Here is a 16,869-nt window from a genome sequence, read left to right as displayed (position 1 = left end):
CTCTACAAGCTTACTGATTAGTATTTTCTAAATTTTAATGAAAAAAAATCGCAACAATCGACTTATAAATTCGTATCGGGATTAATCGGTATCGAATCGAATCGTGACCTGTGAATCGTGATACGAATCGAATCGTCAGGTACTAGGCAATTCACACCCCTAGTTATTACAATATTACTATATTACTATTATTATTATACTATTATTAAGTACTGTGACATATTTACTTTTCTGAAAATGATTTAGACTGCCATATATACCATCTAATACTGATCTGTAAAATTTTGATGTTTTTGTGTATGTGTTTGTGGTTACAGCTTGATGATTTGTGGGGTAAGAAGGAAACAGAAGTTGTGGTTGCAATGCTGCCATCGCAAATAAAAGGCAACACCATTATCATCTGGCACAGTGAGCTATGTTCATTACGGCCTCATGAGTGGCTTAATGGCGAGGTACATTTATAATTTAAGGTTATTATACTAATTAAATAAAATAATGAAACTCTCATTTGACAAATAATCCCAAACAAATATTTTTTTTTCATAGATAATTGAGGCATTACTTCATCTTTCTGCAAACAAACTTCAGAGGAAGAAAAGACTTTATATATTGAACCACTACACAGCTGGCCTCATTCTCGCTGGTGACAGGAAACAACTTCCACGTCACTGTCTGCCAAAGGTATTGCTGTGATTAGGGGGAAGGTCACCAAACCAGTTCAGAGGATAGCACTCAAAGCCATGATGTTTATTATTTTGAGGAATATAAATTGTAATACTTAAGCTTACACTGTATCTCTATTGACAGGTGAACTTTCACAAATACAAGGGCATTATGTCATTTGTAAATGTCAACAGGAATCACTGGAAGCTTCTGGTTGACAAGGCGAGGACAAGTAGGACTCAGACGCAGGCGTAAGGTAGGCCACCAAGGCAGCAGGTTTATTACCGGCCAACAAAGGTCTCCTCTCAAACTGAGAGGAGAACAGGGAGGGGAAAAAGTGGAGAACAAAAAGCACTCCACTAGGGAGGAAAAAACAGGCAAAAGGTACTGGGGACAACAGAAAGCGCTCCGCTAGGGAGGAAAAAGGGCACAAGGCAAAAGGGGTAACTAAAGGCGCTCCAAAAGGGAGGAAAAGGCACAAAAACAAGGCAACAACGCTAGGCAACATGAACAAGGACATAAGGACTGTGGGACGCTTCCATGCACTGGCGGTGACACTTCGGCACTGAGGGGAGAATGCAGCTGGCTTTTATTGTGTGGGTTGATTGGTGGCAGGTGGTGATAATCATGAGCGGGGACCGGTAATGAGTGAGCGGCAGGAAGGGCAAGTGACCTGGGGTGAGAGGAGAGTAAGGATTTCAAAGTAAAACGGGAAACAGAGACACAAAAATAAAAGCATGAACCGCCATGCCTGGTGGCGGCGTGACAGTACCCCCCCCTCAACGGCCGGCTCTTGACGGCCCAGGAATGTCAGGGTGTTCAGCATAAAAATCATCAATTAAAGAGGGATCAACGATGAACCGGGAGGGGACCCATTGTCTTTCCTCCGGGCCGTACCCCTCCCAGTCGACTAGGTATTGTCTCCCGCGGCCCCGATTACGCACATCTAAGAGTTTCCTGACCTTGTAAACGGGGCCGCCTTCAACCATCTCTGGGGGGGGTGGGTCGGGTTCGGAGGGCACAAGTGGGCTTTCGTGGACCGGCTTGACTTGACTGACGTGGAATGTCGGATGAACTCTGAGGGATCTTGGCAGGCGGAGTCGAACGGCGGCGAGACCTATGGACTTGGTTACTGGGAAAGGCCCCACAAATCGCGGGGCCAGCTTCGGACATGGTACCTTGAGTCTGAGGTGTTTTGCTGATAGCCAAACTCGCTGGCCTGGGCGGTATTCAGGTGCCGGTCTCCTTTTCCGGTCGGCGGCCCTCTTCACCCGGTCTCCCTGGCGTTGAAGCGCCGTCCGGGCCGCCGACCAGACTTTGTGGCACCGACGGATCATGGCCTGGACCGAGGGAACCGTTGCCTCCTCCTCCAGTTCAGCGAAAAACGGTGGATCGTAGCCGTGGACGCATTTAAACGGGGTAAGACCTGTGGCAGATGTGGGCAATGAGTTGTGTGCGAGTTCGACCCATACCAGGTACTTGCTCCAGGTGGTCGGGTTCTGGGAGACAAGGCATCGGAGACCGGTCTCAAGCTGTTGATTTAGTCGTTCGGCCTGTCCATTGGCCTCAGGGTGGTATCCAGACGTCAGATTGGCTTTGGCACCCAGGGCTTTACAAAACTGTGACCAGAAGCGGGAAACGAACTGTGGTCCACGGTCGGAGACGATGTGCAGAGGGAAACCATAAAACCGGAATATGTGGTGGATCATGATGTCGGCTGTAGTTTTGGCGGATGGGAGCTTGGATAGTGGAATAAAGTGAACCATTTTGGAGAACCTGTCGACAACGGTGAGAATTGTGGTTTTACCATGGGATAGGGGCAGTCCGGTCACAAAGTCCAATGAGATTTCTGCCCATGGTCTGGATGGGATTGGTAGTGGCTGAAGAAGGCCCATCCGGGACTGAGTCGAGGACTTGTTGCGGGCACAAGTGGGACAGGCAGCGACGTACTCTTTTACGGTGGTTTCCATTGCCGGCCACCAGAATCTCCTGGCAACAGCATACATGGTCCTGCGGACTCCAGGATGACAAAACAGCTGTGAAGTGTGAGCCCAGTGTATCACCTGAGATCGTAGTTCCTCAGGCACGAAGAGTCGACGTGGTGGACAAGACGTGGGGGGAGTGACGTTGCGCAATGCCTCCTTGACATCGTCCTCAATTTGCCATCTCATGGCTCCAACAATGCAATCCCGGGGCAGGATGGTCTCAGGCTCGGCCTCCAATAGCTCGGATTCGTGGATTCTTGACAATGCGTCTGCTTTGACGTTTTTGCTGCCTGGTCTGTAAGTTAAAGAGAATACAAAGCGGTTAAAAAACAAGGACCACCTGGCCTGTCGGGGATTGAGTCTTTTGGCCTGGCGTAGGTACTCCAAATTTCGGTGATCGGTCCAGATCACAAAAGGCATTTCAGCGCCTTCCAGCCAGTGTCTCCATTCTTCTAGGGCCACTTTTACAGCGAGAAGCTCCCGATCTCCGACTGAGTAATTGCACTCAGCCTTGGATAATTTACGTGAAAGAAATGCGCAGGGATGTGTCTTGCCGTCCTCTTGACAACGCTGGGACAGCACCGCCCCAATTCCAACACTGGAGGCGTCTACTTCCACCACGAACTGGCGTTTGGGGTCTGGGACTCTGAGAATTGGGGCATGGGTGAAGCGTGCTTTTAAGTCTTTGAATGCCTTTTCGGCTTCCGGGTTCCATGAAAAACGGACTTGTGGGGAGGTCAAGGCGTGTAGAGGAGCGGCAATGGTGCTGAAGCTTCTTATGAATCTGCGGTAGAAGTTGGCGAATCCGAGGAACTGTTGAACTTTCTTCCGGGAGTCTGGCGTGGGCCAATCTCGTACGGCGCTGACCTTGTCCGCGTCCATTTCCACCTTCCCTGGTGACACGATGAATCCCAGGAAGGAGATGGTGTTAACATGAAATAGGCTCTTCTCAGCTTTCACATACAGATGGTGATCCAAAAGACGTTGGAGTACTCGGTTTACGTGGTCACGATGGCTCATTAGGTCAGGTGAGTAGATCAGAATGTCATCCAAGTAAACGTACACGAAGTGATCTATGAAGTCCTTGAGTACCTCATTTATCATTGCCTGGAAGACGGCGGGAGCATTCGTGAGGCCAAATGGCATGACCAGGTATTCATAATGTCCCCGAGGAGTGTTGAAGCCTGTCTTCCATTCGTCTCCCTCACGGATCCGAATGAGGTGATAGGCGTTCCGCAGATCGAGCTTCGTGAAGATCTTGGCTTGTTGCAGCTGATCGAACACCGAGGACATCAAGGGCAATGGGTACCGGTTCTTGACAGTGATGTCGTTCAAAGGACTGTAATCGATGCAGGGGCGTAGGGATCCATCCTTTTTACTCACAAAGAAAAAGCCTGCTCCTGCAGGCGAGGAAGACGGTCGGATGAGGCCGGCTTTCAAGGAGTCATCAATGTAGTGGTTCATGGCCTGGCGTTCGGGTCCTGAGACTGAGTACAGTCTCCCCTTGGGAATGGTTGAACCGGGATTCAGATCGATCGGGCAGTCATATGGGCGGTGTGGAGGGAGAGTCATGGCTTTGGTTTTGCTGAAGACCTCCCGCAGGTGGTGGTAGCAGGAGGGAACAGTGTGCAAGTTCGGGTACTCTTCTTGAGCCGGTGGGACGAGAGTCACCTGGTGAACCTGGGCTGTGGAGTTTCGGAGTGCGGGTTGTTCCGACCCGTGAGAGCTGCAGTCCTTTCCCCACTCCAGAACAACTCCAGTGTTCCAGTCGATTCTGGGGCTATGTAGACACAGCCAAGGGTGTCCCAGAACCAAAGTGGGGGAAGCAGCGTGGAAAACATGGAAACGGAGAGTCTCGAAGTGAGGTCCGATTCGGACTTCCAGAGGTTCAGTAATGTGGGTGATTTGGAAGAGCTCCTTGCCATTCAGCGCTCGAGCCTGGATGGTCAAAGAAAGGGGTTCGGTGGAGGCTCGTATTTGCTTTACGAGCTCCCAGTCCATGAGACTTTCGTCGGATCCGGAGTCGATGAGGGCTGACAGATCTATGGTGACATTGTGGTGGATTATCTGAATTGGCATAAGTCTGTGATTCTTGGCGGGTCGGGGTGACGGAGGACTCACCGGAGAGTGGCCCTTTGTGGTGCAGGATTCCACCAAGTGCCCAAGACCACCACAATAGTAGCAGCGGCCCTCTCGGCGTCGGCGCTGCCTCTCCTCCGGCGAAAGCCGAGCCCTTCCCAGTTGCATGGGTTCGTCGCTAGCGAGGTCCACCTCTCCTGGTTCCGGTCGGGAAGGAGCGATGAATCGCGGCCTTCTGGCCTCCGGTGTCCGCGTCCAGGGGGTGGGTTCCTCCCTCCTTCGCGGTCCGCCGATCTTGGCCAGCTCCTGGCGACGATGATCGGTCCGGATGGCGAGGGAAATCAAGGCGTCCAAGTCCGCGGGGAGATCTACGGGAACCAGAAGCTCTTGAATGGCAGGTGAGAGTCCTTTCAAAAAATGGTCGTGAAGTGCGATGGCGTTCCAGCCACTGTTCGTTGCCAGCGTTCGAAAGCGAACTGCATAGTCGCTGACAGATTCTCTGCCTTGCTGAAGTCGGCTCAGTGCTCGTGCCTTCTCTCGGTCATTGTTTTCTGGATCAAAGACTTGGCGCAAAGCGATTTGAAAGTCCTGTACGCTTTGGCAGACCGAGGAACCCCTGGCCCATTCCGCGGTCGCCCAGGTTTTGGCCCGACCCGTCAGGTGAGACACCATGAAGGCCACTCGGGATCGGGCTGTGGGAAATGCCTGTGGTAACTGCTCAAAATGAATGTCGCATTCCGTGAGGAAAGTCTGACAGCGTCCGGGTTCACCGGAGTATCGTTCTGGGGAGGCCAGTCTTAATCCTACCCCGGTGAATGGCGTGGTCGGTACAGAGAACTCAGGGTGAGGAATCTGTCCAGTGGGAGCTGGCGCTCGACGCCGTGAAAGGCTTACCAGCTCGTGGACCTGGCTGGTCAATTCCTCCATCCGGGACAGCATGGTCTGTTGGATCCGGTCCTGGTTGTTGAGCCGGGCCTCCTGGCTCTGCAGTGCGGCCTCGACCGTGCCTGCTGGGTCCATGCTGGCCGAAGTGTACTGACAAGGCGAGGACAAGTAGGACTCAGACGCAGGCGTAAGGTAGGCCACCAAGGCAGCAGGTTTATTACCGGCCAACAAAGGTCTCCTCTCAAACTGAGAGGAGAACAGGGAGGGGAAAAAGTGGAGAACAAAAAGCGCTCCACTAGGGAGGAAAAAACAGGCAAAAGGTACTGGGGACAACAGAAAGCGCTCCGCTAGGGAGGAAAAAGGGCACAAGGCAAAAGGGGTAACTAAAGGCGCTCCAAAAGGGAGGAAAAGGCACAAAAACAAGGCAACAACGCTAGGCAACATGAACAAGGACATAAGGACTGTGGGACGCTTCCATGCACTGGCGGTGACACTTCGGCACTGAGGGGAGAATGCAGCTGGCTTTTATTGTGTGGGTTGATTGGTGGCAGGTGGTGATAATCATGAGCGGGGACCGGTAATGAGTGAGCGGCAGGAAGGGCAAGTGACCTGGGGTGAGAGGAGAGTAAGGATTTCAAAGTAAAACGGGAAACAGAGACACAAAAATAAAAGCATGAACCGCCACGCCTGGTGGCGGCGTGACACTGGTAAGTGCAGTTCATGTACAGTATTTATTTCCACAGAGAAAAATATTTCATACCTGTCAAAATTAGTTGTTTTAGTTGTATTATTGGCAATGCTTGTGAAAAGCTTCTAGTAGTAGCAATAAAACTGTGCTTCCTCCAAAAAATATAAACATATATATGTTTAATTTCTAACCTTTCAGTACATAAATGCTGTTAACCAAACAGTTTATCTGGTGGATCCAGCATTGAGCAACACTGAAGCAACGGATTCCAACATTGCTGCCAAAAAATTCAGGTATTTACAATGTATACTGCACTTCCATCTCTTCAAACAGTTGCTGTGGTGCTGACCTTCTCTATCATAGTCTGTACCTCAATGTAATGTACCCCTTTCATCACATACTCAGTACCATAAATGTATCTTCAAATAATTAAATTTATTTACTAGTGATAGACCAATCTTTTTTTTAGGCCCAATACCGATGCCGATTATTAGTGGTCAAGGTGGCTGATATCCGATATTTGGAGCCGATATTAATTTTCAGTAAAAAGGGGTGAAAGAAGATATTGGTGTCCACTTTTTAAAAAATATATAAATGGCAATCTTGACTTTGTTGTCATGTCTTATAGCATGTTTATTGAACAACTTTTCAGACCTGTCAAAATGTATGTTTTTTCTTTTTTTCTTATCTTAGATAATAAACATCCCTTTTTAAATTTCTAATAAATGTTCAGAGAGAGCTTCCAAAGTCATAAGTACGTCTTAAAAAGTTAAATAGAAACTTAAACAAGGAAATACTATAGCTCTCTATCGTTTTCTACAAATAAAAAAAAAAAGAAATCTTCACACTTAAATTTTCAAACTTTTTAAGAAAAAAATGGTTCACAAAGTTCGCAACATCAGCAGCTTCTCTTATAAAGTTAACTGAAAATTTAAGTAAATAGTTCTTTGTGATTAAAATGGTTTTAGGTTGATTTTTTTATCGGCCGTCAGATTTTTAAAAAAGGCTGATACTGATATTCGTCAAAATGGCCAATATTCCCTACTATTTACACACTATTTTGAATTATTTTTACAGTGTGAAAGGTGTTGTTCTTGTGACCTTTATCAAACACAGTGAATACCTAATAATGAGGAGAACCTGCTATGGAAAGTCAGACTGGGTGGACAACAAATGGAAAGGAGGGTGTCTGTCCCATCCCACCCAGAAGGATGGCAATAGCTGTGGCGTTATTGTTACCTTGGTAATTAATATCTACTTTGTCATTAAATATTGGACAGTCACTGGTTGTGTATTTGGCTTATGTAGCTATATAATGAGTTACATACAAAAACAATCAGTTACACTATATGTTGCCTTGTATAAACTGTATTTATGAATTGTGTACCCTAAATCTACATGATAAGGCTGTATTGTGGCTCCAATGAATCTGCTGTCAATACGCAAAATGGGGTTGTTGGTCTGGTGCCTGGAGTGCGGCTGGCGTGGGCCGCTCTGCTGGGTGAGCTAGGCTGGGCAGCGCACAGGAGTCATCAGATCCACAACATGCTAGCAACCAGTGGTGCTACCTGACCAGAATCGAGTGCTGAAATTGCTTGAAAGCAATGGGCCGAATGCAAGCCGATCTACTCTTCTGGAAAGCACAACATGTGTGAAAGCTGATCCGAGGTCAGCGAAGACCCTACTGGTGAAAGAGAAGAATTGCGCTTGCCTTGGCTGCTCGCCTGGCGGGGTGGGCTTGCTGGTGGCGTCTGGGGACCGACTCACCAGTGCCAAATGACTGGGACTAGCCACAATCTACACACGGACATTCAAGATGAACTGAGCGAGCAGTGTCTGGGATAGTATGGGATGGATAACGATAAAAATTATGACTATTCTAAATAATGTATATGATTGATGCGTTATAGTAATGGGTCGATGGGGACGGGTCTCGAATAAGCTTCGGCTTCTACCCGTCAGCCCTTCTTTCGGATGTCAATGTTGCAAATGATGTGATGTGATTGATGTAAACTGTAATGTGTCCGAAAGGAAAAAATGAATAATAATAATGAATAAACTAAACTAAACTAAACTAAACTAAACTAAACAATTAGGTCAATCCCACAAGACAAGAAAAGCTGTTTGTGTTTCAGATGGCAATGGAACTGATGAAGGCTTTCCCAGACATTCCTTGCATGAAGTTCAGGACATCGAGTGTGGAAATGGCGTCTGAGAGAAGAAGACTGGCTTTAAAGATACTGAAAGAATCTGGTAGGCTATTTAAGAGTGATCACTAATCACCCATAATAAAACATTTTTTTCTGCAGTTGTATCATCAATACATTGATTGGCCAAACAATTCTTATGAATACAGGTACATGCTTAATTAATATTAAGTCTTTAACACAACGGATTATCCTGAATGACATTACTTATGCAGTTGTTCATGCAATGTACCACAATGTGTGACTATATGAAAGATATGTCTGTATTCTTTCTCCACAGATGAATTTAAAATTTCAATAACAATTTCAAACAGCATACCTACAGGACTGTGAATTAAAAAAAAAAAAAATTATATATACATTAACTGATATTTGCTTTCATTATGTTGTAGTATTTGATATCTCCATACACTGTGGCATGTGTTCAATGACCAAACCGCCTGGAACAGGTCCTCCTGTAACACACTGGGTGAGTTTTACTTTGCAAGATCATATTATGTATTTGAATATAATTTTTTCATTTAGTCCTGCTGTATATTAGTGGCACATTAGTTTGTGAAGTCCATAGAAGTTAGATTTGTTCAGGTTTTGGAAAATACAATTTGTAGTGAGTAATTAAAAAAAAAAAAAAAAAAAACATGTTATCGAGTTGTCCTTGTTAAAATTTGCCCATACGTATTGTTGCATTAAAGTGTTTTGTAATAATTTGTTTTTCAATTTTTCCTCTGATTAGATCCAATGTAACGGCTGCGGAAGGTGGTACCATGTGCAGTGCCTAGGAATGACATCACAAGAATTGAGAAATGTCCGAACACGAGACTGGTTTTGCCCTTTATGCCAAATGTGAATTAGTGTTATCATGATACCAACATCTTTTGTTGGTGCCTCAATAAAAATCTAAAACATCAGCAAAAGCAGCATTAAAAATGACAAAAGAATTTCATATGTATATATATATATATATATGTATATATTGTATGTGCTTTCACATTGAATGTCATATTGTTAAATTACTGTATTTGACTGCATTTGATGTCATCCGTTTAAATATTGATCAGACAGTGGCACTCCGATGACTCAGAAACGTTGCTTGAGTGTGTGTGCGTGTTTCCGCTCTTCTCCATTCCACTCCCATAATAATACTAATGATATAGTAATAAAATAATAGTGTCCCTTAGAACTGGTCTGGTTCTGGGATAACAAACCATGAATTTTTAATGATTTTTTGAAATCAGGGATTAATGTCGAGATTTCATTTTCAAATGAGTTTTATTTTGAAATGCAACATCAGATTTTGTTCAAAGTACTTTGGTTGGATACCTGGGGTGGTGTAGTGTCCCCTAGAACTGGTCTGGTCCTGGGATAACAAACCATGAATTTTTAATGATTTTTTGAAATCAGGGATTATAGTCGAGATTGCAATGTTCAAATGAGTTTTATTTTGAAATGCAACATCAGATTTTGTTCAAAGTAGTTTGGCTGGATACCTGGGGTGGTGTAGTGTCCCCTAGAACTGGTCTGGTCCTGGGATAACAAACCATGAATTTTTAATGATTTTTTGAAATCAACAATAATAGTCGAGATTGCAATGTTCAAATGAGTTTTATTTTGAAATGCAACATCAGATTTTGTTCAAAGTACTTTGGTTGGATACCTGGGGTGGTGTAGTGTCCCCTAGAACTGGTCTGGTCCTGGGATAACAAACCATGAATTTTTAATGATTTTTTGAAATCAACAATAATAGTCGAGATTGCAATGTTCAAATGAGTTTTATTTTGAAATGCAACATCATATTTTGTTCAAAGTACTTTGGTTGGATACCTGGGGTGGTGTAGTGTCCCCTAGAACTGGTCTGGTCCTGGGATAACAAACCATGAATTTTTAATGATTTTTTGAAATCAGGGATTATAGTCGAGATTGCAATTTTCAAATGAGTTTTATTTTGAAATGCAACATCAGATTTTGTTCAAAGTAGTTTGGCTGGATACCTGGGATGGTGTCGTGTCCCTTAGAACTGGTCTGGTCCTGGGATAACAAACCATGAATTTTTAAAGATTTTTTGAAATCAGAGATTATAGTCGAGATTTCAATTTTCAAATGAGTTTTATTTTGAAATGCAACATCAGATTTTGTTCAAAGTACTTTGGTTGGATACCTGGGGTGGTGTAGTGTCCCTTAGAACTGGTCTGGTCCTGGGATAACAAACCATGAATTTTTAATGATTTTTTTAAATCAGGGATTATAGTCGAGATTGCAATTTTCAAATGAGTTTAATTTTGAAATGCAACATCAGATTTTGTTCAAAGTACTTTGGTTGGATACCTGGGGTGGTGTAGTGTCCCCTAGAACTGGTCTGGTCCTGGGATAACATACCATGAATTTTTAATGATTTTTTGAAATCAGGGATTATAGTCGAGATTGCAATTTTCAAATGAGTTTTATTTTGAAATGCAACATCAGATTTTGTTCAAAGTAGTTTGGCTGGATACCTGGGATGGTGTCGTGTCCCTTAGAACTGGTCTGGTCCTGGGATAACAAACCATGAATTTTTAAAGATTTTTTGAAATCAGAGATTATAGTCGAGATTGCAATGTTCAAATGAGTTTTATTTTGAAATGCAACATCAGATTTTGTTCAAAGTAGTTTGGTTGGATACCTGGGGTGGTGTAGTGTCCCCTAGAACTGGTCTGGTCCTGGGATAACAAACCATGAATTTTTAATGATTTTTTGAAATCAGGGATTATAGTCGAGATGTAACTTTTCAAATGAGTTTTATTTTGAAATGCAACATCAGATTTTGTTCAAAGTACTTTGGCTGGATACCTGGGATGGTGTCGTGTCCCTTAGAACTGGTCTGGTCCTGGGATAACAAACCATGAATTTTTAATGATTTTTTGAAATCAACAATAATAGTCGAGATTTCCTTTTCAAATGAGTTTTATTTTGAAATGCAACATCAGATTTTGTTCAAAGTACTTTGGTTGGATACCTGGGGTGGTGTAGTGTCCCCTAGAACTGGTCTGGTCCTGGGATAACAAACCATGAATTTTTAATGATTTTTTGAAATCAGGGATTATAGTCGAGATTGCAATTTTCAAATGAGTTTTATTTTGAAATGCAACATCAGATTTTGTTGAAAGTACTTTGGCTGGATACCTGGGGTGGTGTAGTGTCCCTTAGAACTGGTCTGGTCCTGGAATAACAAACCGTTGTTTTTTTATGATTCTTTATTTTAAACCATAAACCAGGTTTTGCTCAGCTTTTATTTTGAAGGTGGCCAAAGCAGGGGCACGTCGGCACGTTACCGTAATGCACAGTATTAACAATCGTTGGGGCGGCTGGCTTGACTTCGTCTTTTCGAGTGGCGGCTGGCCTGACCGCAGTAATTCATCCGTGCTGTGTGGCTTGACTAATTAAAATAAAAGTTTGACACTCACTTGTAAACGTAACCAGTGGACTCAGGATTCCCATTGATGTCAACTGTGTCATCCTGGATCGAGGTTTGGCATTTGGTGGCTTCCATTAAAGCGGCACAACGTGCTCACTGCTCACTTTCTCCCAGCGCCAGCCGGCAAATGCGCACTATCTACCCGGAAGTAGATTTGGCTAAGGCACGTCTACAGAGCGCGAGTCTCCCCCCACCCCACCCCACCCCATCCCTCCTGATCCTGATTGTCATTGGCTCGCTTAGTTGTTAATCACAGCCAAACTTGAAAGGAGGTATGTGGTTGGCTGGCACACCATGCTTTACTTAAAACAGAAGGCGCAAGTTTACGTGACTGATAGGACGAATAGTTGGTGAGTCATCTTGCTAGGGCGGGCACGGCTGACTGACAGGGCGGGCACGGACCCCCAAGGCCCGCCCATGGCGACGGGTCCGGTTGAAGTGATGAAAAACATGTTTTAGTTAGTATCTCTGATCTATAACAGCAAACTAATTTGTTTCAAACGTTAATTTTCATGTGGAATCACACGAAAATATCTGCTCATTTGCTGTTAAAAACAGCAGCAAAGACACTTGCAAGCCAAACATTTACCATATGAAATAGGTAACATAAATAATTACACAAAATAAAGTGCATCAGTCGAAAATGATTTAACAGAACTATGACTAGTTTATCTCCAATAATAATAGTAATAATAATAAATAAATAAATATTTATGCAATAGAAATGCATCTATTCAACCACAAGTGCACGAGGATGAGGTAGGTGATTAATGCATTGACACTAAGTTGTCTTTGACCTACAAAAAACCCTCACCCTCATCAAACATCCTCGACAATAAAGTGAACCAGCAGCAAAGACACTCACAGGGTAAACATTGACCATATGAAATAGCTAACATAAATAATCACTCAAAATAAAGCGCATCAGTCGAAAAATATTCAACATAACTATGACTGGTTTATCTGCAATTAAAAAAAAAAAAAAACATTCAAGTATTTATGCGATAGAAATGCATCTATTCAACCATAAGTGTGTGAAGATGAGGTAGGTGATTAATGAATTGACCTACAAAAAAAAAATCAAAACCAATTAAATAAAATTGCATTCTCAAAAAAAAAAAAAAAAGTCAACCATCAATAGTGCAGAGTAGATATCTTTTCACTTGTGACTGTCTCAATGTCTACATTACCTTTTTCATTTCCGATAGGGCAACAATGTTTTTTGGGGATTTTTTTTTTTTTTTAACAAAAAGTAACATCTCTGCTTTCTCGTATCCAAGCCTGTTTCGTTTTTCGTCAATAACATTTGCAGCAGCAGAAAACAAACGTTCACTATCTACGCTGGTACAAGTACTGGTACTGGTACTTATGTGCAAGTGAGGCAAGGTCTGGGAACCGGGTTTTACTGCTTCTCCAGTAGTCCATGGGGGTTTCAGATCGAGGAATCTGAGAGATAGGCTTGAATCAAAAGTAGTGGAACAGCAGCAACAACAAAACAAAAATTTATATTTAGCATAACTATGTTTTCTGTGAAGAAAAAAAAAAAAAAGGACTTCAGACCTATCTACTATTGTTTTCCAGCTATAGCAAAAGCTTTTTTTTTTTTTTTTTTAAATAAAGGGGAATTACCTGCTGAACAGTTTGGCTTTGGCACCTTGGTCTGCGGCACTTGTGTTGCTTCTCTTCTTGTTGCTTGGTCAATATAGCAGTCTAGGGTCTAGAATTGTAGCAAGAAAAAACACTGACCTTGTGTGTCACGGTTCCGGTGCGGGGTGGGGACCCAAATGCAGAAAAACAAAATGAATGAGTTGACAAAGTTTTATTGCAATTGTGGACGGCCAGAAAGTGGTTGCAGTCCGTTGGGTGCTGGGGGCTGGTTCTGGTTGGCGAGGCGTGGGTCAAGGTCAGGGTCTGCGGGCAGGAAGACAGGCTGAAAAGGAGGACAAAAATGCGAGTCAGGAAAGGTAAGTAAACGTTGATTTCAAGGTCTAGCTGGATGTACCAACTCGTTCAGGAGTTGTGACGATCTGGCGGTGTGGTGGAGTCAGAGGCTGGCTTAAGTAGGCTGCTGATAAATTGGACACACCTGCTGCTTGACTCCAATGCACCACACCTGGAAGACACACGCACACTCAGCGGGCTGGGCCCGCAGGCCTGACATTGTGTAGATGGGACTGAAACGCTGCTCTATATGGCTTGCTGAAGAGGGTGTTCTTGGAAGTTTTAATACCATGATCTGTTGAAGTGGAGGCGGACGTGCTGACCAGTATTCCAATGTGCCACCCTTTTTTTGTAATAAATTAATTAAAATGTCCGGTTTTCATTGTTTTCATAGGACTCATTACATGTGTTGAATTCAATTGATGCTTTACCGGTTTATTTGACCTTGCTGCGACATGAACACGAGTGGCGGGAGAGATCCCGGAAAGGAAGGCAAGTAGAGTGAATTAGGACAAGTGATGGAATGTTTTGTTGTGATACGTCAGTGCTCAAGAAAACTGCTGCTGAAATGGGATGGAATATGAATATAATGTGTATATAATGCAATATAATAACATGTAATAACAAAATGACATTCGTTTAAATTCGGCTGCCTTTCACTGCCATTGAAGTCATCATAGATGTTCAAATACAGTGCTGAGCTTTGTTGGTGACCCAGACCCAGAATTAGCTCATTGGTAGCGCTCTATGCTCACAAACCGGTGACGTGTTAGTGGTGCGAGTTTGACGCGCTCCCCACTCCTCCAATTAAAAAAAATAAATAAAATCACTCGATTGTGGTAGGTTGACTGCTTGAAAGGTAGATCTTGGTGCAAAAAAAGTTTGGGCAATGGTAAGAATTCAAAAGAGGAATGTTTTTTTTGGGTGGAAGATGTTCAAATAGTTATAATGTATGGCATCTTTGAGTAAAGTTTGAGCATCATTTAAGTATCTCGAGGCCGTGCTGATTGTCCCACTTTTTTTTTTTTTTATTATTTTAATTCAAATCCTTCAAATTTGGCAGGGTTGTTAACAACACACTTCTCTGAGGTGCATTCAAATTTGAAGACACTTATTTTCTCTTAACGGGGAATTTAACTGTCACTCTCACTGACAGAACGCACATCTGTCCACAGAGAGCTTGTTGCCGCGCCCATCACGTATACTTAACATGCACTGCATTATTGCACTACCTTGCACAGACATTTTCCACTACATATTTGCTCTGTGAGACAAGTTGGACTGTCATGTGCTTTTACTTGACACCAAGCTATTAATCATCTTAATCGTTCACAAATAACCCGCTGCACCAGACGCTCACTTAACATGTCATACGAGAAACCAGTTGCTTGTGTAGTCTTTTCCACCAAACAGGTGATGAATCACTACCTCAAGGTGCTCTCTGCGGCACCTTTATAGAACGTCACAGCTTAAGATGGGGGAAAAAAAAAAAAACATTATCTGAGGAAAATGGTGGGTGGGGGAAGCCTGTGGTGAGAGTGAGCTTTGAGTGCACCTTGACTGTGAAAAATTGAGATTCAGGAGTCAGTTTCTGTCTGTGACTCTACACTACTGTTAACATCCTTCCCAGGGCCAAAAACGTATAGGTGCGTTCCCAAAGAGTCTGAAGTACTGTAATTGTATTTACTTAAAATTTTATTGAAGCCAATTGCTTCATGGATTACATACAGTATTTAATCCCACATCATAATAATAATAATAAAGCATGTATGCATTTTGAGCACCTGCAGAATCCAAGTCACAGCAGATGATGTGACCGAAATTCATTCACAGCAAGGACAAGTACACACTGTGTATTCGTGTTAGGGATGTGTACCAAAGTCGGCACTTTGTTTTATTTTTTTATTTATTTTTTTTTTTGGGGGGGGGTGTCAGAACTATGGATGTTCAATACCACTTTTTTCCAGCTCGATACTAGTCCAAGTATTCAACTCTTGAGTAATCACCAATACCAATACTGCTAGTACTTTCGATACATAAAATTTTGGCATATAATTTTAAAGTGTAACGTACCGACTGCTGTCGGTGAAAAAGTGGATCCCAAAAAATGTAGGCCCAGACAGGAAAATACAATTGAGATGAGGTTTATTCACAAACCCACCAAACGCAAAACGCTGGCTCAGATGCCAGGAGAAAAAACAACATAAAGCGCGAGTACAATACTCGGAAAAGTTAATAACAAAAAACACTTGCAAAAGGCAAGAAGAAACAGGGGTTAACAAAAAATACAACGCAAGCTGGATCTATCTATTCACAATAACACACACTACAATCTAACTATATACAAAACAAAAAGCGCCGTGGCAGATACACGTGAAAAAATACTAACTTATCAAATCAAAACAAGGCTATACTAGAACGCGAGACAAGATTCAGGAACAAAAGGTCTAGAGGACGTCTTGAGCAAGGGCTGCGTGCAAGAAATAATCCGACAGTGATCTGTCGCTCCGGGAGTCCTTTTAAAGACCTCTTGATTGTGGAAATGCGCCTCAGGTGTGGCGCAGGTGGACACGTCCCCTTCACTTGGCCACTGCAAAAACACCAGACACACAGACTGAGAGCAGGATTATGACATAAAGAATGATCTATATACCCCAATATAGCATTTTCCTCATTAAATCGCATGACATTAATGACAATTTTATATCATCCATCCATCCATCCATCCATCCATCCATCTTCTTCCGCTTATCCGAGGTCGGGTCGCGGGGGCAGCAGCTTTAGGAGGGAAACCCAGACTTCCCTCTCCCCAGCCACTTCAACCAGCTCCTCCGGCGGGATCCCAAGGCGTTCCCAGGCCAGCCGAGAGACATAGTCTCTCCAGCGTGTCCTGGGTCGTCCCCGGGGCCTCCTGCCGGTGGGACATGCCCGGAACACCTCCCCAGGGAGGCGTCCAGGAGGCATCCGAACCAG

At 43.7% G+C, this 16,869-nt stretch overlaps 1 protein-coding gene across 1 annotated transcript; it reads left to right on the top strand.

The window, feature by feature from the left end:
* The first annotated feature begins 704 nt into the window (after nt 1–704).
* Nucleotides 705–16,514, top strand: LOC144027138 (uncharacterized). Its single transcript, XM_077534449.1, has 8 exons — nt 705–876; nt 6,499–6,593; nt 7,417–7,543; nt 8,436–8,553; nt 8,900–8,976; nt 9,241–9,312; nt 13,268–13,331; nt 16,450–16,514. The coding sequence occupies exons 1-8, from the start codon at nt 835–837 to the stop codon at nt 16,512–16,514; spliced, it is 660 nt and encodes a 219-aa protein (XP_077390575.1). The 5' UTR covers nt 705–834.
* Nucleotides 16,515–16,869: the final 355 nt, after the last annotated feature.

The sequence above is a fragment of the Festucalex cinctus genome, chromosome 10, assembly GCF_051991245.1.
Source record: "Festucalex cinctus isolate MCC-2025b chromosome 10, RoL_Fcin_1.0, whole genome shotgun sequence".
NCBI lineage: Eukaryota > Metazoa > Chordata > Actinopteri > Syngnathiformes > Syngnathidae > Festucalex > Festucalex cinctus.
This window is presented reverse-complemented; position numbering and strand designations above follow the sequence as displayed.

What these genes read in the sequence shown, in the direction of transcription:
- LOC144027138 (XM_077534449.1), top strand. Translation starts at nt 835, where the DNA reads ATGTCATTTGTAAATGTCAACAGGAATCACTGGAAGCTTCTG. An exon ending in ATTGCTGCCAAAAAATTCAG is followed by an intron (nt 6,594 to 7,416) that starts GTATTTACAATG and finishes TATCAAACACAG; the next exon opens with TGAATACCTAATAATGAGGA. An exon ending in CATCACAAGAATTGAGAAAT is followed by an intron (nt 9,313 to 13,267) that starts GTCCGAACACGA and finishes TAACATTTGCAG; the next exon opens with CAGCAGAAAACAAACGTTCA.